This window comes from Balaenoptera ricei, chromosome 19 (assembly GCF_028023285.1).
Source record: "Balaenoptera ricei isolate mBalRic1 chromosome 19, mBalRic1.hap2, whole genome shotgun sequence".
Lineage (NCBI taxonomy): Eukaryota > Metazoa > Chordata > Mammalia > Artiodactyla > Balaenopteridae > Balaenoptera > Balaenoptera ricei.
In genome coordinates, this window is record NC_082657.1 from 42,590,973 (window position 1) to 42,606,489 (window position 15,517).

At 41.1% G+C, this 15,517-nt stretch overlaps 1 protein-coding gene across 2 annotated transcripts in view; it reads right to left on the bottom strand.

Moving 5' to 3' along the window:
* Positions 1-9,761: 9,761 nt before the first annotated feature.
* The window catches only part of CDH11 (cadherin 11), a 151,415-nt gene continuing 145,659 nt past the window's right edge, over positions 9,762-15,517 (bottom strand). For both annotated transcript variants that reach the window (XM_059903551.1, XM_059903552.1), the window contains 2 exons: positions 13,459-13,710; positions 9,762-11,086 (listed from right to left, as the gene is read on the bottom strand). In XM_059903551.1, the coding sequence (XP_059759534.1) occupies positions 10,590-11,086; positions 13,459-13,710 (749 nt within the window). In that variant the 3' untranslated portion in view covers positions 9,762-10,589. The remainder of the gene's footprint in view (positions 11,087-13,458; positions 13,711-15,517) is intronic.

Genomic DNA, 15,517 nt, shown 5'->3' on the forward strand with positions numbered 1-15,517 from the left:
TTAGGTGTAAAGTTAGATTGTTTATTTGAGATTTTTCTTATTTCTTGAGGTAGGCTTGTATAGCTATAAACTTCCTTCTTGGAACTGCTTTTGCTGCATCCCATAGGTTTTGGATTGTCGTGTTTTCATTTTCATTTGTCTCTAGGTATTTTTTGATTTCCTCTTTGATTTCTTCAGTGATCTCTTTGTTATTTAGTAACATATTGTTTACCCTCCATGTGTTTGTGTTTTTTACGTTTTTTTCCCTGTAATTGATTTCTAATCTCATAGTGTTGTGGTCATTAAAGATGCTTGATATGATTTCAATTTTCTTAAATTTACTGAGGCTTGATTTGTGACCCAAGATGTGATCTATCCTGGAGCATGTTCCATGCACACTTGAGAAGAAAGTGTAATCTGCTGTTTTTGGATGGAATGTCCTATAAATATCAATTAAACCTATCTGGTCTATTGTGTCATTTAAAGCTTGTGTTTCCTTATTAATTTTCTCTTTGGATGATCTGTCCATTGGTGTAAGTGAGGTGTTAAAGTTCCCCACTATTATTGTGTTACTGTTCATTTCCACTTTTATAGCTGTTAGCAGTTGCCTTATGGATTGAGATGCTCCTATGTTGGGTGCATATATATTTATAATTGTTATATCTTCTTCTTGGATTGATCCCTTGATCATTATGTTATGTCCTTCCTTGTCTCTTGTAACATTCTTTATTTTAAAGTCTATTTTATCTGATATGAGTATTGCTACTCCAGCTTTCTTTTGATTTCCATTTGCATGGAATATCTTTTTCCATCCCCTCACTTTCAGTCTGTATGTGTCCCTAGGTCTGAAGTGGGTCTCTTGTAGACAGCATATATATGGGTCTTGTTTTTGTATCCGTTCAGCAAGCCTGTGTCTTTTGGTTGGAGCATTTAATCCATTCACGTTTAAGGTAATTATCGATATGTATGTTCCTATGACCATTTTCTTAATTGTTTTGGGTTTGTTTTTGTAGGTCCTTTTCTTCTCTTGTGTTTCCCACTTAGAGAAGTTCCTTTAGCATTTGTTGTAGAGCTGGTTTGGTGGTGCTGAATTCTCTTAGCTTTTGCTTGTCTGTAAAGCTTTTGATTTCTCCATCGAATCTGAATGAGATCCTTGACAGGTAGAATAATCTTGGTTGTAGGTTCTTCCCTTTCATCACTTAAAGTATATCATGCCACTCCCTTCTGGCTTGTAGAGTTTCTGCTGAGAAATCAGCTGTTAGCATACAAGGGAACTCCAATAAGGTTATTTGTCATTTTTCCCTTGCTGCTTTCAATAATTTTTGTTTGTCTTTAATTTTTGCCAATTTGATTACTTTGTGTCTCGGCATGTTTCTCCCCTTGTGTTTATCCTGCCTGTGACTCGCTGCATTTCCTGTACTTGAGTGGCTATTTCCTTTCCCATGTTAGGGAAGTTTTCCACTATAATCTCATCAAATATTTTCTCAGGTCCTTTCTCTCTCTCTTCTCCTTTGGGACCCCTATAATGCAAATGTTGTTGTGTTTAATGTTGTCCCAGAGGTCTCTTAGGCTGTCTTCATTTCTTTTCATTCTTTTTTCTTTATTCTGTTCCACAGCAGTGAATTCCACCATTCTGTCTTCCAGGTCACTTATCTGTTCTTTTGCCTCATTTATTGTGCTATTGATTCCTTCTAGTGTATTTTTCATTTCAGTTATTGTATTGTTCATCTCTGTTAGTTTGTTCTTTAATTCTTCTAGGTATTTGTTAAACATTTCTTGCCTCTTCTCGATCTTTGCCTCCATTCTTTTTCTGTGGTCCTGGATCATCTTCATTATCGTTATTCTGAGTTCTTTTTGTGGAAGGTTGCCTATCTCCACTTCATTTAGTTGTTTTTCTGGGGTTTTATATTATTCCTTCATCTGGTACATAGCCGTCTGCCTTTTCATCTTGTTTGTCTTTCTGTGAATGTGGTTTTTGTTCCACAGGCTGCAGGATTGTAGTTCTTCTTGCTTCAGCTGTCTGCCCTCTTGTAGGTGAGGCTATCTAAGAGGCTTGTGCAAGTTTCCTGATGGCAGGGACTGGTGGTGGGTAGAGCTGGCTGTTGCTCTGGTGGGCAGAGCTCAGTAAAACTGTAATCTGCTTGACTGCTGATGGATGAGGCTGGGTTCCCTCCCTATTGGTTGTTTGGCCTGAGGCAACCCAACACTGGAGCCTACCCAGGCTCTTTGCTGTGGCTAATGTTGGACTTTGAGAGGGCTCATGCCAAGGAGTACTTCCCAGAACTTCTGCTGCCAGTGTCCTTGTCCTCATGGTGAGACAGAACCACCCCCCGCTTCTGCAGGAGACCCTCCAACACTAGCAGGTATGTCTGCTTCAGTCTCCCCTGGGGTCACTGCTCCTTCCCCTGGGTCTCGATGTGCACACTACTTTGTGTGCGCTCTCCAAGAGTGGAGTCTCTGTTTCCCCCAGTCCTGTTGAAGTCCTGCAATCAAATCCCGCTAGCCTTCAAAGTCTGATTCTCTAGGAATTCCTCCTCCCGTTGCCAGACCTCCAGGTTGGGAAGCCTGACGTGGGGCTCAGAACCTTCACTCCAGTGAGTGGACTTCTGTGGTATAAGTGTTCTCTAGTTTGTGAGTCACCCACCCAGCAGTTATTGGATTTAATTTTATTGTGATTGCGCCCCTCCTACCATCTCATTGTGGCTTCTCCTTTGTCTTTGGATGTGGGGTATCTTTTTTGGTGAGTTCCAGTGTCTTCCTGTCAATGATTGTTCAGCAGTTAGTTGTGATTCTGGTGTTCTCACAAGAGGGAGTGAGAGCACGTCCTTCTACTCCGCCATCTTGAACCAATCCCCCAGGAGATGATTTAAAGTAGGCAGGAGGTTGTGCTTAGGTTATAAGCAAATACTATGCCATTTTATATAAGGGACTTGAGTATCTGCAGCAAAGTTGAGAGGCATCTGGGAGAACCCCTGGGGCCACTGTCCTTACATGGCAAAATGAAATAGCCATCTCTTAGAAGCAGTTTAAAGCCTGCCCTGAGGCTATTGGACCAAAGTCTTCAAAAGAGAAGCCCAATCTCCCTTGTCTTCACTTTTGGATCTGAAGTTATCTCTTGCAGATGCTAGAAATATCTGGTTTATTGTAGGAAACAGCCCAAATAACAACAAAAACAACAATAAAATCATTCATTTGTGCAGCAATTATACATTTAATTATTTTCCTATTCTAGGTCCATCTTTCCTAGAGTTCTTGGAGGAATGCCAGACAGAGATTACATATCTCCACGGTATAAAGTCAGTGAGACCCACAGACATTAAGTGGACTTTCCAGGGCTAGCAAGTCACATAGATTATCAGATGGCACTTCACTGATCTGCTCAGTGCATCCAGGCCCAATTTGATCTGACTATGTGTTGGGTGAATATCCAGTCATGACAAATCTAAATCCAAAGCATTATAATGGTACTATCAAAACATGGGGGCGGGGAGTGAGGGAAGATACCCAGAGGAATTCTCACATATACATTTCCAGTAGTTTTAAAATGCTATAATACCTAGACCATAAAGTGAAGAATTTATTTTCCTTTACCCATTCATCCCTATATTCCTGCCCCAAATATTTACTCAGCACCTATTTTGTGCTAGGAATCCAAAGAGAAAAAAAAGAAAAGGTGGGTGCCCCCACTGATCTAGTTTGCTAGGTCACCATCATCAAAGTGACCACCTCTTTACTGATTTATAAGAGAATAATTTGAAAATTATGTTTCCAAGCACTACTATTTCATTCACATTCCAGTTAGTGTTTGGAAAAAAAAAGAGGAAGAAAATTACCGTAGCATAAAATAATTTCCAATTTCCTGAGTGCTAAATGAAGTAAAAATTATGGTTAAATTAAACTCATCAGGATGGTTATTTTAAAAAAACGTATGCTAATGAAATTATATGTCTTCAAATCTAAATATTTTCAGAGTTATGTCTATTAAAAAGGAGTTCCATTTTTGGAACAAGTGAGCAAAAATATATCGAATATGAAATTCCCCGTATTAAATGTCAGTTTGTGCGGTTCTTGACAAGCTCATCCAAATTCCATGTATCACTTGATACACAGTTTCTACCCAATTAAATATAATTCATAATCATGTGAGTTTATTTATTGTCTTCTAATGGAACATTTAAGACCTATTTTACCTGGTGCTTTGCCAATATCATGCTATCCATTGTAGTCAAACAGGTGAATTCATTCATCAGGTAATTAGCCTTATTTAAAAAAAAATTTTTTTTTTTTTTGCTGGTAGGAAACTTAATCAGTTCTCCGCCTGTCCTAAACTATGGTGTGCCAAGCTATGTTCTATTGTTGGCTCAGGACAGAGAGATGATAGAGTGAATTGATTTTGAAGAGGAAAAGGGAGGCATAAGAAAATGAAATTCTTCCCTTACATTGTTCTGCAACCTGGGATTGGGAAAAGGATATTGACGCTAACAATATAATTGCTACCTTATTTTAAGGGTTTGCCCTGTTCTAGGAACTGTTAGTGGCTCTAGAAACATGAGCTCATTTATTCTTTACCACCACTGGCCATGTTATTTGCATTGCATGTTTGTGGAAAATGAAGTTCAGAGAGGTCAAGTTACCTGGCCAAAGTCACATAGCTAGTAAGTGTTGGAGCCAGGCTTTACACACAGTGATGCAATGAATGCCACACCCAACAAGGGGTAGTATATTGCTTTTACTCTTGAGCTGAAAATTTGAGGTCCATGAGGTTTGAGCCTTAGACTAGTGTTGCGTCTGTGAGCCTGTGACAGATGACCATGTGCCGGCCATCAGCTGATTAAAGTGGCAAGAGCTATAAAATCACATGTAAAAATGTATTCAAACACCTTGAATGAAGAAGGCCCTTTTATGAAGACAGTAGCCTCTGATCACAAAAATCATTAGCTGAGTTAGACTGCAAAATGAAAATTCAGTTCTTACTCCCAGTCTATTGGGGCCTGACAAAGGCTCCAGACTGACATTTTTCCCCCCACACAATTTTAGTGCAATGAAGAGGATGGACTATCAAACTTCTCTGTGAAACATATTATAAAGAGTTATGACATGCCTAATCAGTTTCTTTTATATTTGATTTGCAACATACTGTAGAAAGACTGCAAACCGCAGCAAAAAGAATTCACAGTCCTGCCTCATGTATCACTTTGGACTTGGAAGGCAGGCTGGGCATTCAGAGGTGTGACTAGATCCTATTATCCAGCTCTGTGGTGAATGGCAGCTTGAAGGAGCGTCCATCCCAAGTTCTTACTGCCAAGCTTGCGCTAAGTCACTGATTATGAGGAACAGTCATCGCTGTTAGCTCTTCAAGTTTAAAGGATAAAACCCTTGACCAAGGTGGGAGAAACGAGATCTATTCCCATCCAGCTTTGACAATCACCTCCTGTGTATGTGTTGGAGAGACACTTAGCCTCTCTGGTCTAGTAAGGTGGGGATTGTAGCACATACTTTGTCTTCTCATAGGAATGAGATCAGTGTCGTATCTAGTACACGTTCTCCCACACATTACGGGCTCAAAAAAAGCCTCATTAATTGACGAAAAGAATTAGTGCATTAATTAATACTCTCCTTATTTTTCAAAGCATTTGACATACAAGGATAAGGTTTATGCTTACTAATGATCCTTATTAATAAAACTAAAGTCAGCATTACTCTTCAACACCAGAGGGACTTACTTTACCGTCGAAATACTCCTTTAAAGTTGGGAGAGAGCAGTGAAACCCAATTAGAAATACAGTCACTCCTGAGACTTCACCACCTGATGACTCTTACTCCACATGCCCAGCCCTACTTCTGTAGTGAGCTAAGTGGCAAATCCATGTTTCTGATCACCTAGTTCCACCTAGCTGCCACACAAGCATCTCTAATTTACAAGTCCAACCCAAACTTAATTCAACTTCTTTCCCCCTAAACCACTTTTCCTTTTGGATTTACAATCCCAGATACCAAGAGCACAATCCACTCAATTTCTCAAGTAAGGAAGCTTAGTATCTCACTGGCACTCTCTAATCAGTCATCAAATCTTGATCTGTCTGCCTTATCAGTGTACCATCATTCATTCAAGTATTTTTAAAAAATATTTATTTATTTTGGCTGCATCGGGTCTTAGTTGCGGCATGGGGTATCTTCGTTGAGGCACTCGGGATCTTTTGTTGCGGCGCGTGGGCTTCTCTCCAGTTGTAGCATGCAGCTTTTCTTTCTCCAGTTGTGGCACGCAGGCTCCAGAGCATGTGGGCTCTGTAGTTTGCGACACGTGGGCTCTCTCGTTGAGGCGCGCGAGCTCAATAGTTGTGGCGTGTGGGCTTAGTTGCCCTGTGGCGTGTGGGATCTTAGTTCCCCGACCAGGGATCGAACCTGGGTCCCCTGCATTGGAAGGCGGATTCTTTACCACTAGACCACCAGGGAAGCCCCTCATTCAAATATTGACTGATATGTTTCAGACAAAATGCAAAGAACTGGGAATACAAGAAGACAAGATCCCTGCCCTCATGGGGCTTGCATTCTGGTGGGGTGGTCAGACTCACAGATACAGGAAAAGCCAATAAGCAAAATAAGTTTACAGAGTGGTAATTGATACAAAGGAAACCAACAGAGAGTGAGCTGCTTTAGATGGAAGAGGGGGCACATTTTGTCTGTACAAGGAACTAAAAGGTGGCCAAGGTGGTTGGATCACAGTGCACTGATAGGAGAATGGAGTAAGATGAAGTTGGGGAGATTTGCAGGGCGCTGATCATGTAAAGCAATAAAGTAAGGGAATTGATATATATTTAAGACTTTGGGAAGCCAGTGAAGAGGTTTAAGTTATGGAGTCATGTGGTCTGAGTTGGGAGTTCATATCCCTCTGGCTTCTTTGTGGAGAAGTTGGGAGCAGGAGATCAGCTAAGAGGCTGTGTTCGTCCTTCAGGTCAGAGATGATGATGGGTTAGACCAGGCTGGTGGCAGTGCAGGAACAGCAAAGCCTTGCCTCTTTTCCATCACCAATTTACTGAATTATTTTAGGATACTTCTATCACATTTTGACTTTCATAATAACCCTCCTGACATGCCTCTAGGTTTATATGCTCCTAATCTGTCCTCCACACTGCCTGGCAGCTAGATTTGGCCACTCTTCTGCTCAGAGATCCCAACTCACCCCCATTGTCCTACAGAGGCTCTCAAAAAGAGGTGAAGGATGTTGCATAATTACCCAGGAGCAATTTCAAATACTGTTGACCAGGTGTCACCCTATACACAGGGTTATACTCTCTGGGCAACTTGAATGTGTATTTTTTAATGAGTTCTCCAAGAGATATAGATAATCTGCTCTCTTATTTTCTCCATCATGCCAGGAACAGTGGCGTATAAAATGCAACTTAGCTAAACACAAGATCTGTCCAGAAAGGCCATGATTGGCGTACCCTCCATTCACAGTCAACATCTCACCATATCCTGTTATGTCTTTTATTTATTTTCTTCCCTCAACTCTGAAGGAGAGGAAATAGCCTGATGCATTGTCTGGGGAGGTGGGTGGGCATAGAGGTAAATAGCTGATTACAAGGCAAAAGGATAGATATTTTGGAAAGGGTTGGAAAGCCTGAAACACATCAGGAAACAAGACATTCTGCAAGCTTGAGAAACTAGCACAGGGTCTACAAAATAAGATTTTGATGAGTGAATGAAGGAGTGAATGAATGATGATTGAAATAATACCTACTACTGAAAGACAAGAATAACAAAGCAGAGTCCTTTCTTTAGCTGAATCCAGGTCATAAAGCAGTGATTACTTTATATTGAAATAAGGAAGGACCACTTAAACTAAGATTGCTTTTAAGGTAATATGTTCCAAATGAAAAAAGGACTCCACTAGTCGGGAAAGACGTTTTATTCCCAAGCTTCTAAGAGGGGTCTACAAACAATAGAGGCTTAAAGTAAAAAAGAGAAGATAAAAAGGAAAAAAATAAAAATAAAAACAAGTATTTTTAACTATTGAAAAGTAGACAGCTTTTTTTTTAAAAAAATTAAACATAAAAAATGTGAAACTGTAGTTGTCAAATCTAATCCAAATACATTCCTAGAAAAAAGGATCATCCACGGTGACAGGCTTACTTACAGCTGTATATTTGTTTTAAGTGCTATTCATTTTCTTTTTTTTTTTAAATTAATTTATTTTTGGCTGCGTTGGGTCTTTGTTACTGCATGCAGGCTTTCTCCAGTTGCGGCGAGGGGGGGCTACTCTTACTTGCGGTGTGCGGGTTTCTCATTGTGGTGGCTTCTCTTGTTGCGGAGCACGGGCTCTAGGCACGCAGGCTTCAATAATTGTGGCTCACGGGCTTAGTTGCTCCGCGGCATGTGGGATCTTCCCGAACCAGGGCTCGAACCCCTGTCCCCTGCATTGGCAGGCAGATTCTTAGTCACTGCGCCACCAGAGAAGCCCCAGTGCTATTCATTTTTTCCTTTTGAGTTATTTCTTCACTTCAAATTCAACTGGAGATCTGTGCAAATCTAGCAAAATATTCTTTGGATTACAAAAACCATATAAAAAATGAACAAAACCTGCAATTATGGAAGTCTTGAGAGTGTGCAATCCTTCACTGAAATGAAAGATTCCAAAGTGACATTGTCCACAGAATTTATTCCGTTGAAGTGTTCAGACAATTTGATTTAAATGCAAAGGAATATGGAAGTGAGCACTTCATCAAAACATTTATCTTTGTATGCATTTTGACTGAGTCATAAAAATAGTATGTAGCAGGATATCAAGAAATTGCTTGAAACAAACTCCCACAATAAAGTTAAAAAAAAAAGAAGATAATCTAAAAATTATCTGCAATCCAAGAGAAAGTGTGTGCCCTCTGTCTAGGGGAAAGAGGAAAAGCACTTACAGCATAGCATAACCTGTATGTTCTTTCCCCGAGTATTGCTGTTTTGACCTTTGGCCCTATGGAGCAGGTGAAGTGTCCTTCACAGAAGTCCCAACCCCCAGGCAGCAAGATGGGACTGCAGGAGACTGCAGGCATACTCACAGATCAAATGGCATTGACCCTCAGAAGCCACCATGGTCCCTGTCCTCATTCTGAGCTTATGGCCCAAAGCATATTTTAAAACAAGGTTTGGAAATGAATTGCTCTTTCTTTGATCAAACTTTAGAATGCCACATTGTTTTAAGAGGCGTTAAAATTATAAAAGGAAAAATAAGCAGTTTCAACTGGCAGAGTCATTATGATAGCCTGGCAAAATCAAAGTAAGGAAAAATAGAATAACGTTGGAGGTCTGATCTGATAACTACACATGGCAAATATATATTTTTGACTCTTCACCCCCCCAACCCTCAAATGCTCGGTATGGGGCATAAAATCTACGTCTTGAATTTCAGAGTTCTGATAGTTTCATTCCCTCATGGGCTCGCTTCTCATAACCATCAAATTACTGATACACAAGATAAAGGCATATTATATAACAAGTATTGCAAAATCATAGACTGACCTAGATCTTTAGCATCCTTCATTTATAGAAGATGCATGTGAAGAGAAGTCAGGAAGCTAACACCGAGAATGTACAAAAAAGCTTTACACAATGCTACAGAATCTTGTCTGAAAAAACATTTGTAAAACATATTTGATTTTAAATAAACAATAAAAGAGCAGACTACAACAGATCATAAATAGAGTTATTAAAAGATCACAAATATCTTAAATTAGAATTATAAATGGGTCATTAGAAATAATTTTTTTCAATGTTAAGAATCAAACCCAGAATTAAAAAAGAATCTTTTTTTATTTCAAAGGTTGCTTCTTATATTGAAGCTCATATTAAAGCAACAGTACAATGTTCATAAAATATAAGTGTGATGCCGTAACATTTCTTACATGTCAGAATACTGATATTTGTATGTATACTAAAATAAGAACTTTAAAATTGTACAAATAGATACATTAAAAATGACATAGAAATAGGGCGCCTCTCACTGAAACAAGACAGTTATATCTGGCACGTATTAGTTTAAGATGAAAGTAGAAGCAAAAAGATTTACAAGAATCAGCAGTAACAAGATTGATACTCAAGAGACATAATTGTACATTGTATTGTACATACATTGTATGGGTTTAAGCTGGCTGAATATTATATATTTCAAGTTTAAAAATGCACTACATATAGAGTGTCCATAGTTTAAGGCGAAATTACAGCTCAGAACTGTTGTCCTTTCTAATTTTGTGGAAGCTTCTTTGACAAATTTTTAAAAAAAAGAAGAAAAAAAGACTTAGATGTTCATAACACATAAACAATTTCCCTTCATTGTGAGTTCACCGTTAGACTTCCCCTTCTCTTAAATATTTTGTATGCCAAGTGGTTTTCCTCTAGCCAAGTTGATAAACTTCAATATTTGCCTTTTTTGTGAGAAAAGGTACTTCACAGTATTTACCACTTTGATGTCCTTGCAGTTTTATTAAATGTATCCTCTCTGTTAAAACTTTGCTTGTTTTAAATGAGCCTTTCCTTGATTTAAAAAAATACCTGTTTACATATCTTCTAGATTCTTCAGAACACCAGACACAGTTCTTAAGGCCAAATTTGTATCGTTATTGTTAAGAGTCGTCATCAAACGTGTCTTTGGAACCGTACAAGTCCGCTAGTTTCTTAAATCGAGGTCCCCAGTTCTGTAGGTAGTCATAGTCCAAGTCTGAATCTGTGGTGGCCGACTCTAAGGAGCTCAGGGAGCCCGCCACGGAGCCCCTGCCTTCGTAACCATAGATTTGGATGGAGTCATAAGGAGGGGCGGTCGGGTCATTATCCGCCTCCTGTATTCTCGTGTTGATGAAGTCATCCACATCCACACTGTTGGGTGCTGGCCGGAGCCCAGGTCGAGGCATGTACTGATATTCAGGTTTTATGTCTTTGCGAGGGATAAATCCATTGATACCGTCAGGGTTCTGGAGGGTGGCGATATCAAAGGCTTCTGTGTCTTCTTCCCCACCCCCCTCATCATCATAGGTAATGATGTTCTCACGGACATCTTCTTCCTCGAAGACAATGAGGGGTTCTTTCTTTTGCCTTCTCAGTGTCACAAACAACACTACGATGACTACAGGGGAAAAAAAAAAAAAAAAAAAAAGAAAGGAAGCATAGGTTAAGCCCAGTCTTCTGGGTTGTTTTCCCAGGGAAACTCTGCTTACCTTAAAGCATGGTGTACACATGCTTCAGAACTGGGACCAGTCTATGAAATGAGAGCTTTACCTGGAATCCCCAAAGATGTGCAAAGTTGCCCTCCACCTGGCTCTTCATCTGCAAAATGCTTCCAGGAAAATATTATATCCAAACAAACTGGCAAGTTGCAACTATTTTGAGTTTTTACAAATGAATCCGACACTATTTGGAAGTCATCTTCAGAAGAATTAGGAAGATTCTAAATATGTCTGTCTGCAGCCTCTTAAAAGTGGGTTATGCCTGTTTCTTTTTGCAAAGGAAGACAGCTGCCTCTCCAAAGTTTACAAATGAGGACATTCAGAGACTTGAGGTCCTAACTTTCTACAGGAGGTGCTGAGCCCCTGCCCAGAGTTCTGAGGTGGGGTCAGCATTGACCTTTACTCTACCTTTATAAGAAATCTTATCATAAGCATGGCTAGACTCTCTTCACACCACTGTATAGAAGAGGGGTAGTTTATAAAGATCCCTAAGAGACAAATGACAAATCTTCTCTATTTATCTGAACACAGGGAAACAGCGTCAGCTGAAACTCCAGATAAAACCACTGTAACTGTCTCTTCCCTGAGAGAGGGGATTCCACTAAACTCAGGTCATCTAGGATGAATAAGCAGAGTTGCTTATAAGGAAAGCTCTGACACTGTTTCATTCTCTATCAACCCCCCCACCTCCCCACAATGTTCCATTGGAACACTCGCTCGCACACTCAGCAAGATTGAAGAAAATGTTTGTGGCTGAATTTGGCAAGTGACTTGAGAGCCCCTCTGGGTCCACCATCACTCTGAGATGCAGGGATGAGGGTCTGCACTTGACCAGACTGTGAACAGCTTCCAGTGCTCACCAGGCAGTGTCTTTCCCCTGTGCCTTCTTTAACAGCACCTTCACCAGGACCACTCTTTTTCACTTTCTTTGCTTGGCTGACTCTTTATCTTTCATCACAAAAATCCTTCCTGATATCCCATTCTGATTCCAGACAGGGCTATTGGTATCCACTCTATGTACCCACCTGGCCATCACGGTGACACGTGTCACACTGTTCACATATCTGCCTCCACCACTAGATTATGAACTTCTCAGAGCTTTTCTGTTTTCTGCTCCCTCTGCTTGGACTATCCATCCATCCCAGCCCCTTTCCCCAGCTGGAAAGCTCTTTCAGCATCTGATAAGTACGTTACATCCTCCAGGAAGTTGTCTCTGACCTTCCCAGTCAATGTCAGGTACTTTCTCCTCTTGTGCCCCCACTGCCTTAGGTTCGTGTCTCTATCATGGTACTCACCATGTGCCTCTGCAATTTATCTGCTCATGCCTATTTTCCTCAATAGACTATGAACTTTTTGATCACTGAGATCTTGTATGATTCTTCTCTTTATCCCCCAGGGCTGAACACAGGGCCTGGTACCCAGAAAATACTCATTAACTATTGGTTGAACTAAACTTGCTGGCTCTTCCCTATGTATCAGGGACACATTAATTCATTCAGTGAAGAACTAACCATCATGGAACAAGTATAAATTTGATGTCAGACATACTTAGATTTGAATCCTGATTTTTTTGTCATACACTAGTTCTGAGACTTTGGGACAACTGATCTAATCTTCCTGAGGCCCGGCACTGGTAGATGTTACCTGCATCAGCACATTCCTGCTATTACAGAGTAAACCACAGATGGGACCATGTGCAGAAGAGGGGCACCTAACTCAGCAGGCAAGTGCAGGAAAAGCTGCTCTGGGGTCCCCATGAGCTGACGCATGCACCCAGATATTACATATGACATCTAGAGGAGGAGCCCAGATCCAACTTCAGCCAGGCCAGTCTTCATCCAGGTCCTTGAGTCCTTCCTAGACCATCTTTGACATCACGATTATTCTTTCTACCGCTAACTCTTCTCATTCCTCTTGTAAGGCACACCATTGTTCATATACTAGGGCTCTGCCTAAATTCCTCTCCTGCAAAATCTCTGATGTCCAACCCCGTCCCCTGCTGATGCCCCCAGATGTCTTCTGCTACGCAGCCCTGTGATGCCCGGCATTTGGTCATCACAACCACCCCCAACTCGGCTCTAATGCTTGTCAAGTTGCCTGTTCCCCCGCCGTACCCTAAAATACACTAGCAAGCAGGCACCACCTCTTTTTTGTCTCAAATTGCCTCCACGGTATATAGCACAATTCCCGGTAACTTGAGAAATATATGTGTTTCAAGGGTGGGCATCTGGTTGAAAGGCCCTTCCTACAGGTGACCTGGGAGGTCCCTTACCCAGGAGAATGACGATGCAGGCAAGGATGGCGATCAGCGCCCCGGTGCTCAGGCCGGCGTTCAGGATGTAGGCCTCTGCGTTGCAGGACAGCAGTGCCCCGTTCACATCACACCCACAGACCTTGATGGTGAGGGTGTTGGTGCTACTCATGGGAGGGATTCCGCCATCACTGATCACGATGGGCAGGAGGTACAAATCCTGCTTCTGCCGACTGAACCCTCCGCGCCGGGCATACACCCCTGCGGTGTTGTCTGTTGGAAGAGGGGAGACAAGGTGTACTCGCAGAGCAAGACCATGGAATCACAGACTTCACATTTTTGCGTTCAGCTTGGCTGATCTGAATGTGCTCTTCTCACCACGAAGGCTACAACCAGAATCCTCCCCACTTGTTCTTTAATCTAGACATCTATAGAAGCTGCAGTCATTTGGCATGACAAGGATCCCTGAGTTTTGTCCCATCTCGAAACGAAACGCAGAAATCAGCTCTTTTTTATTTCGTCGATATAAATGCCTTCAGTGGCCGGGTAACCACACCATTTTCTGTTTGGGTGTTGTCCCTTTCCTCAAATACAAGAAAGTATGGGCTTCAATCACACACTCTATGTTAATGTACGATAAAATTAAATATATAGGCGAGTGTGAGAAAAAACACACAAAACCCTTCTTTTTCATGTTTGCACTTTCCCTACTTCATGACAAGCCTTTGGCCAGTTTTTGTTAGTTTTTTGAGAGATTTCTAATCCACCCTCAAATCTTGCCCAAACTATGAACCCACCTATAAGCCCTAAAGGAAAATATCATCTTTAAAGTGGAAATATTTTATAAACCCAGCAGCAGGTTTACAGTTTCTCTGAAATTCAGCCACCCAGTTAAACATGTCACTCCTGCTTAAAAAGATGACGTTTTCTCTGCTGCTCACACAACACAGCCCACATCTGCGCGGTGGATCACCAGATAGTTCCCTGATCTAGATTTTACCTTGCCTTCCAGGCTCATGCCTGCCCCTTCCCACACACCCCAGTTCAGCCTGCTGTGCAGAACTCATGTCTGTTCCCCAGCACACTTCACTCTTTGTACGCCTTGGCTTTGACCCTCTGCTTTAATGCCCCCCAAAGCCGTTCCTTTGATCATGACAAGTGAGCTTCTCAAGCCTCAAAACTGAATCCAAAAGTCACTTTCTGGGAGCCCTTTCTAGACCTCTCCCCTCTTCTCCTTTGTGACCCATCCCACTGTACGTTCCTACAGAAATCAGCCTCCCACTCTTCTGTCATTATTTGGTGGCATAACTACTTGGGTCTCTCCTAGACTGTGAACTTCTAGAGAGTAGGGGCTTTTATCTGATTCATCTCAGTCTCTCCAGTGCTGGACACACAGCAGACATTCAGTAAATATTTGTTGAATAAATGTCGTAACCTTGTTCTGGGAAAAGTTTCACCCAAGTTCCAGATGTTGGTTTTCATGTATTTCCCAATCGTTTGTAACCTATTCCCCCAAATGCTTCCTCATCATGTTTTCTGCATATCTGTACCAGCCAAAAAGAATTTTTCCAGGCCATATGCTCTGCGTTTGGAAAACATCACTATTATAAAACTGTGGAAGTTTTGAATATACTCCATCAAATTACACACACACACACACACACACACACACACACATATCCTCAATATGGCACACATTTTTTTGTGTGAGTTAGGAATCAGTAATTTATAGCAATAAGAATGTTATGACCAACATGATGGCCCAATAGCCAGCATACTTTGAATGGATTGACAGGACCATGAATTAGCTCTTGTGGTAGGAAAAATTATCTTAGAATCTAAAAATTGAATTCATATATTTTAGGTTAAAGGAAATGTAATATATTCTCTGTGAGATAAAAAATATATACAAATGGCAGATTCAGTCTCATTTAGGACTGAGCAGATATTCTGAGTATTGCAGAAGGTAAGGTGGGTGTACCTGCTGGCTTTCAGGAAGACTTATTAATGATGGATCCTCTGCCCTTTGCTGCCAATCTCTCAATAAAAACAGGGCAGAACAGCTAGCCCTCATTTCTGT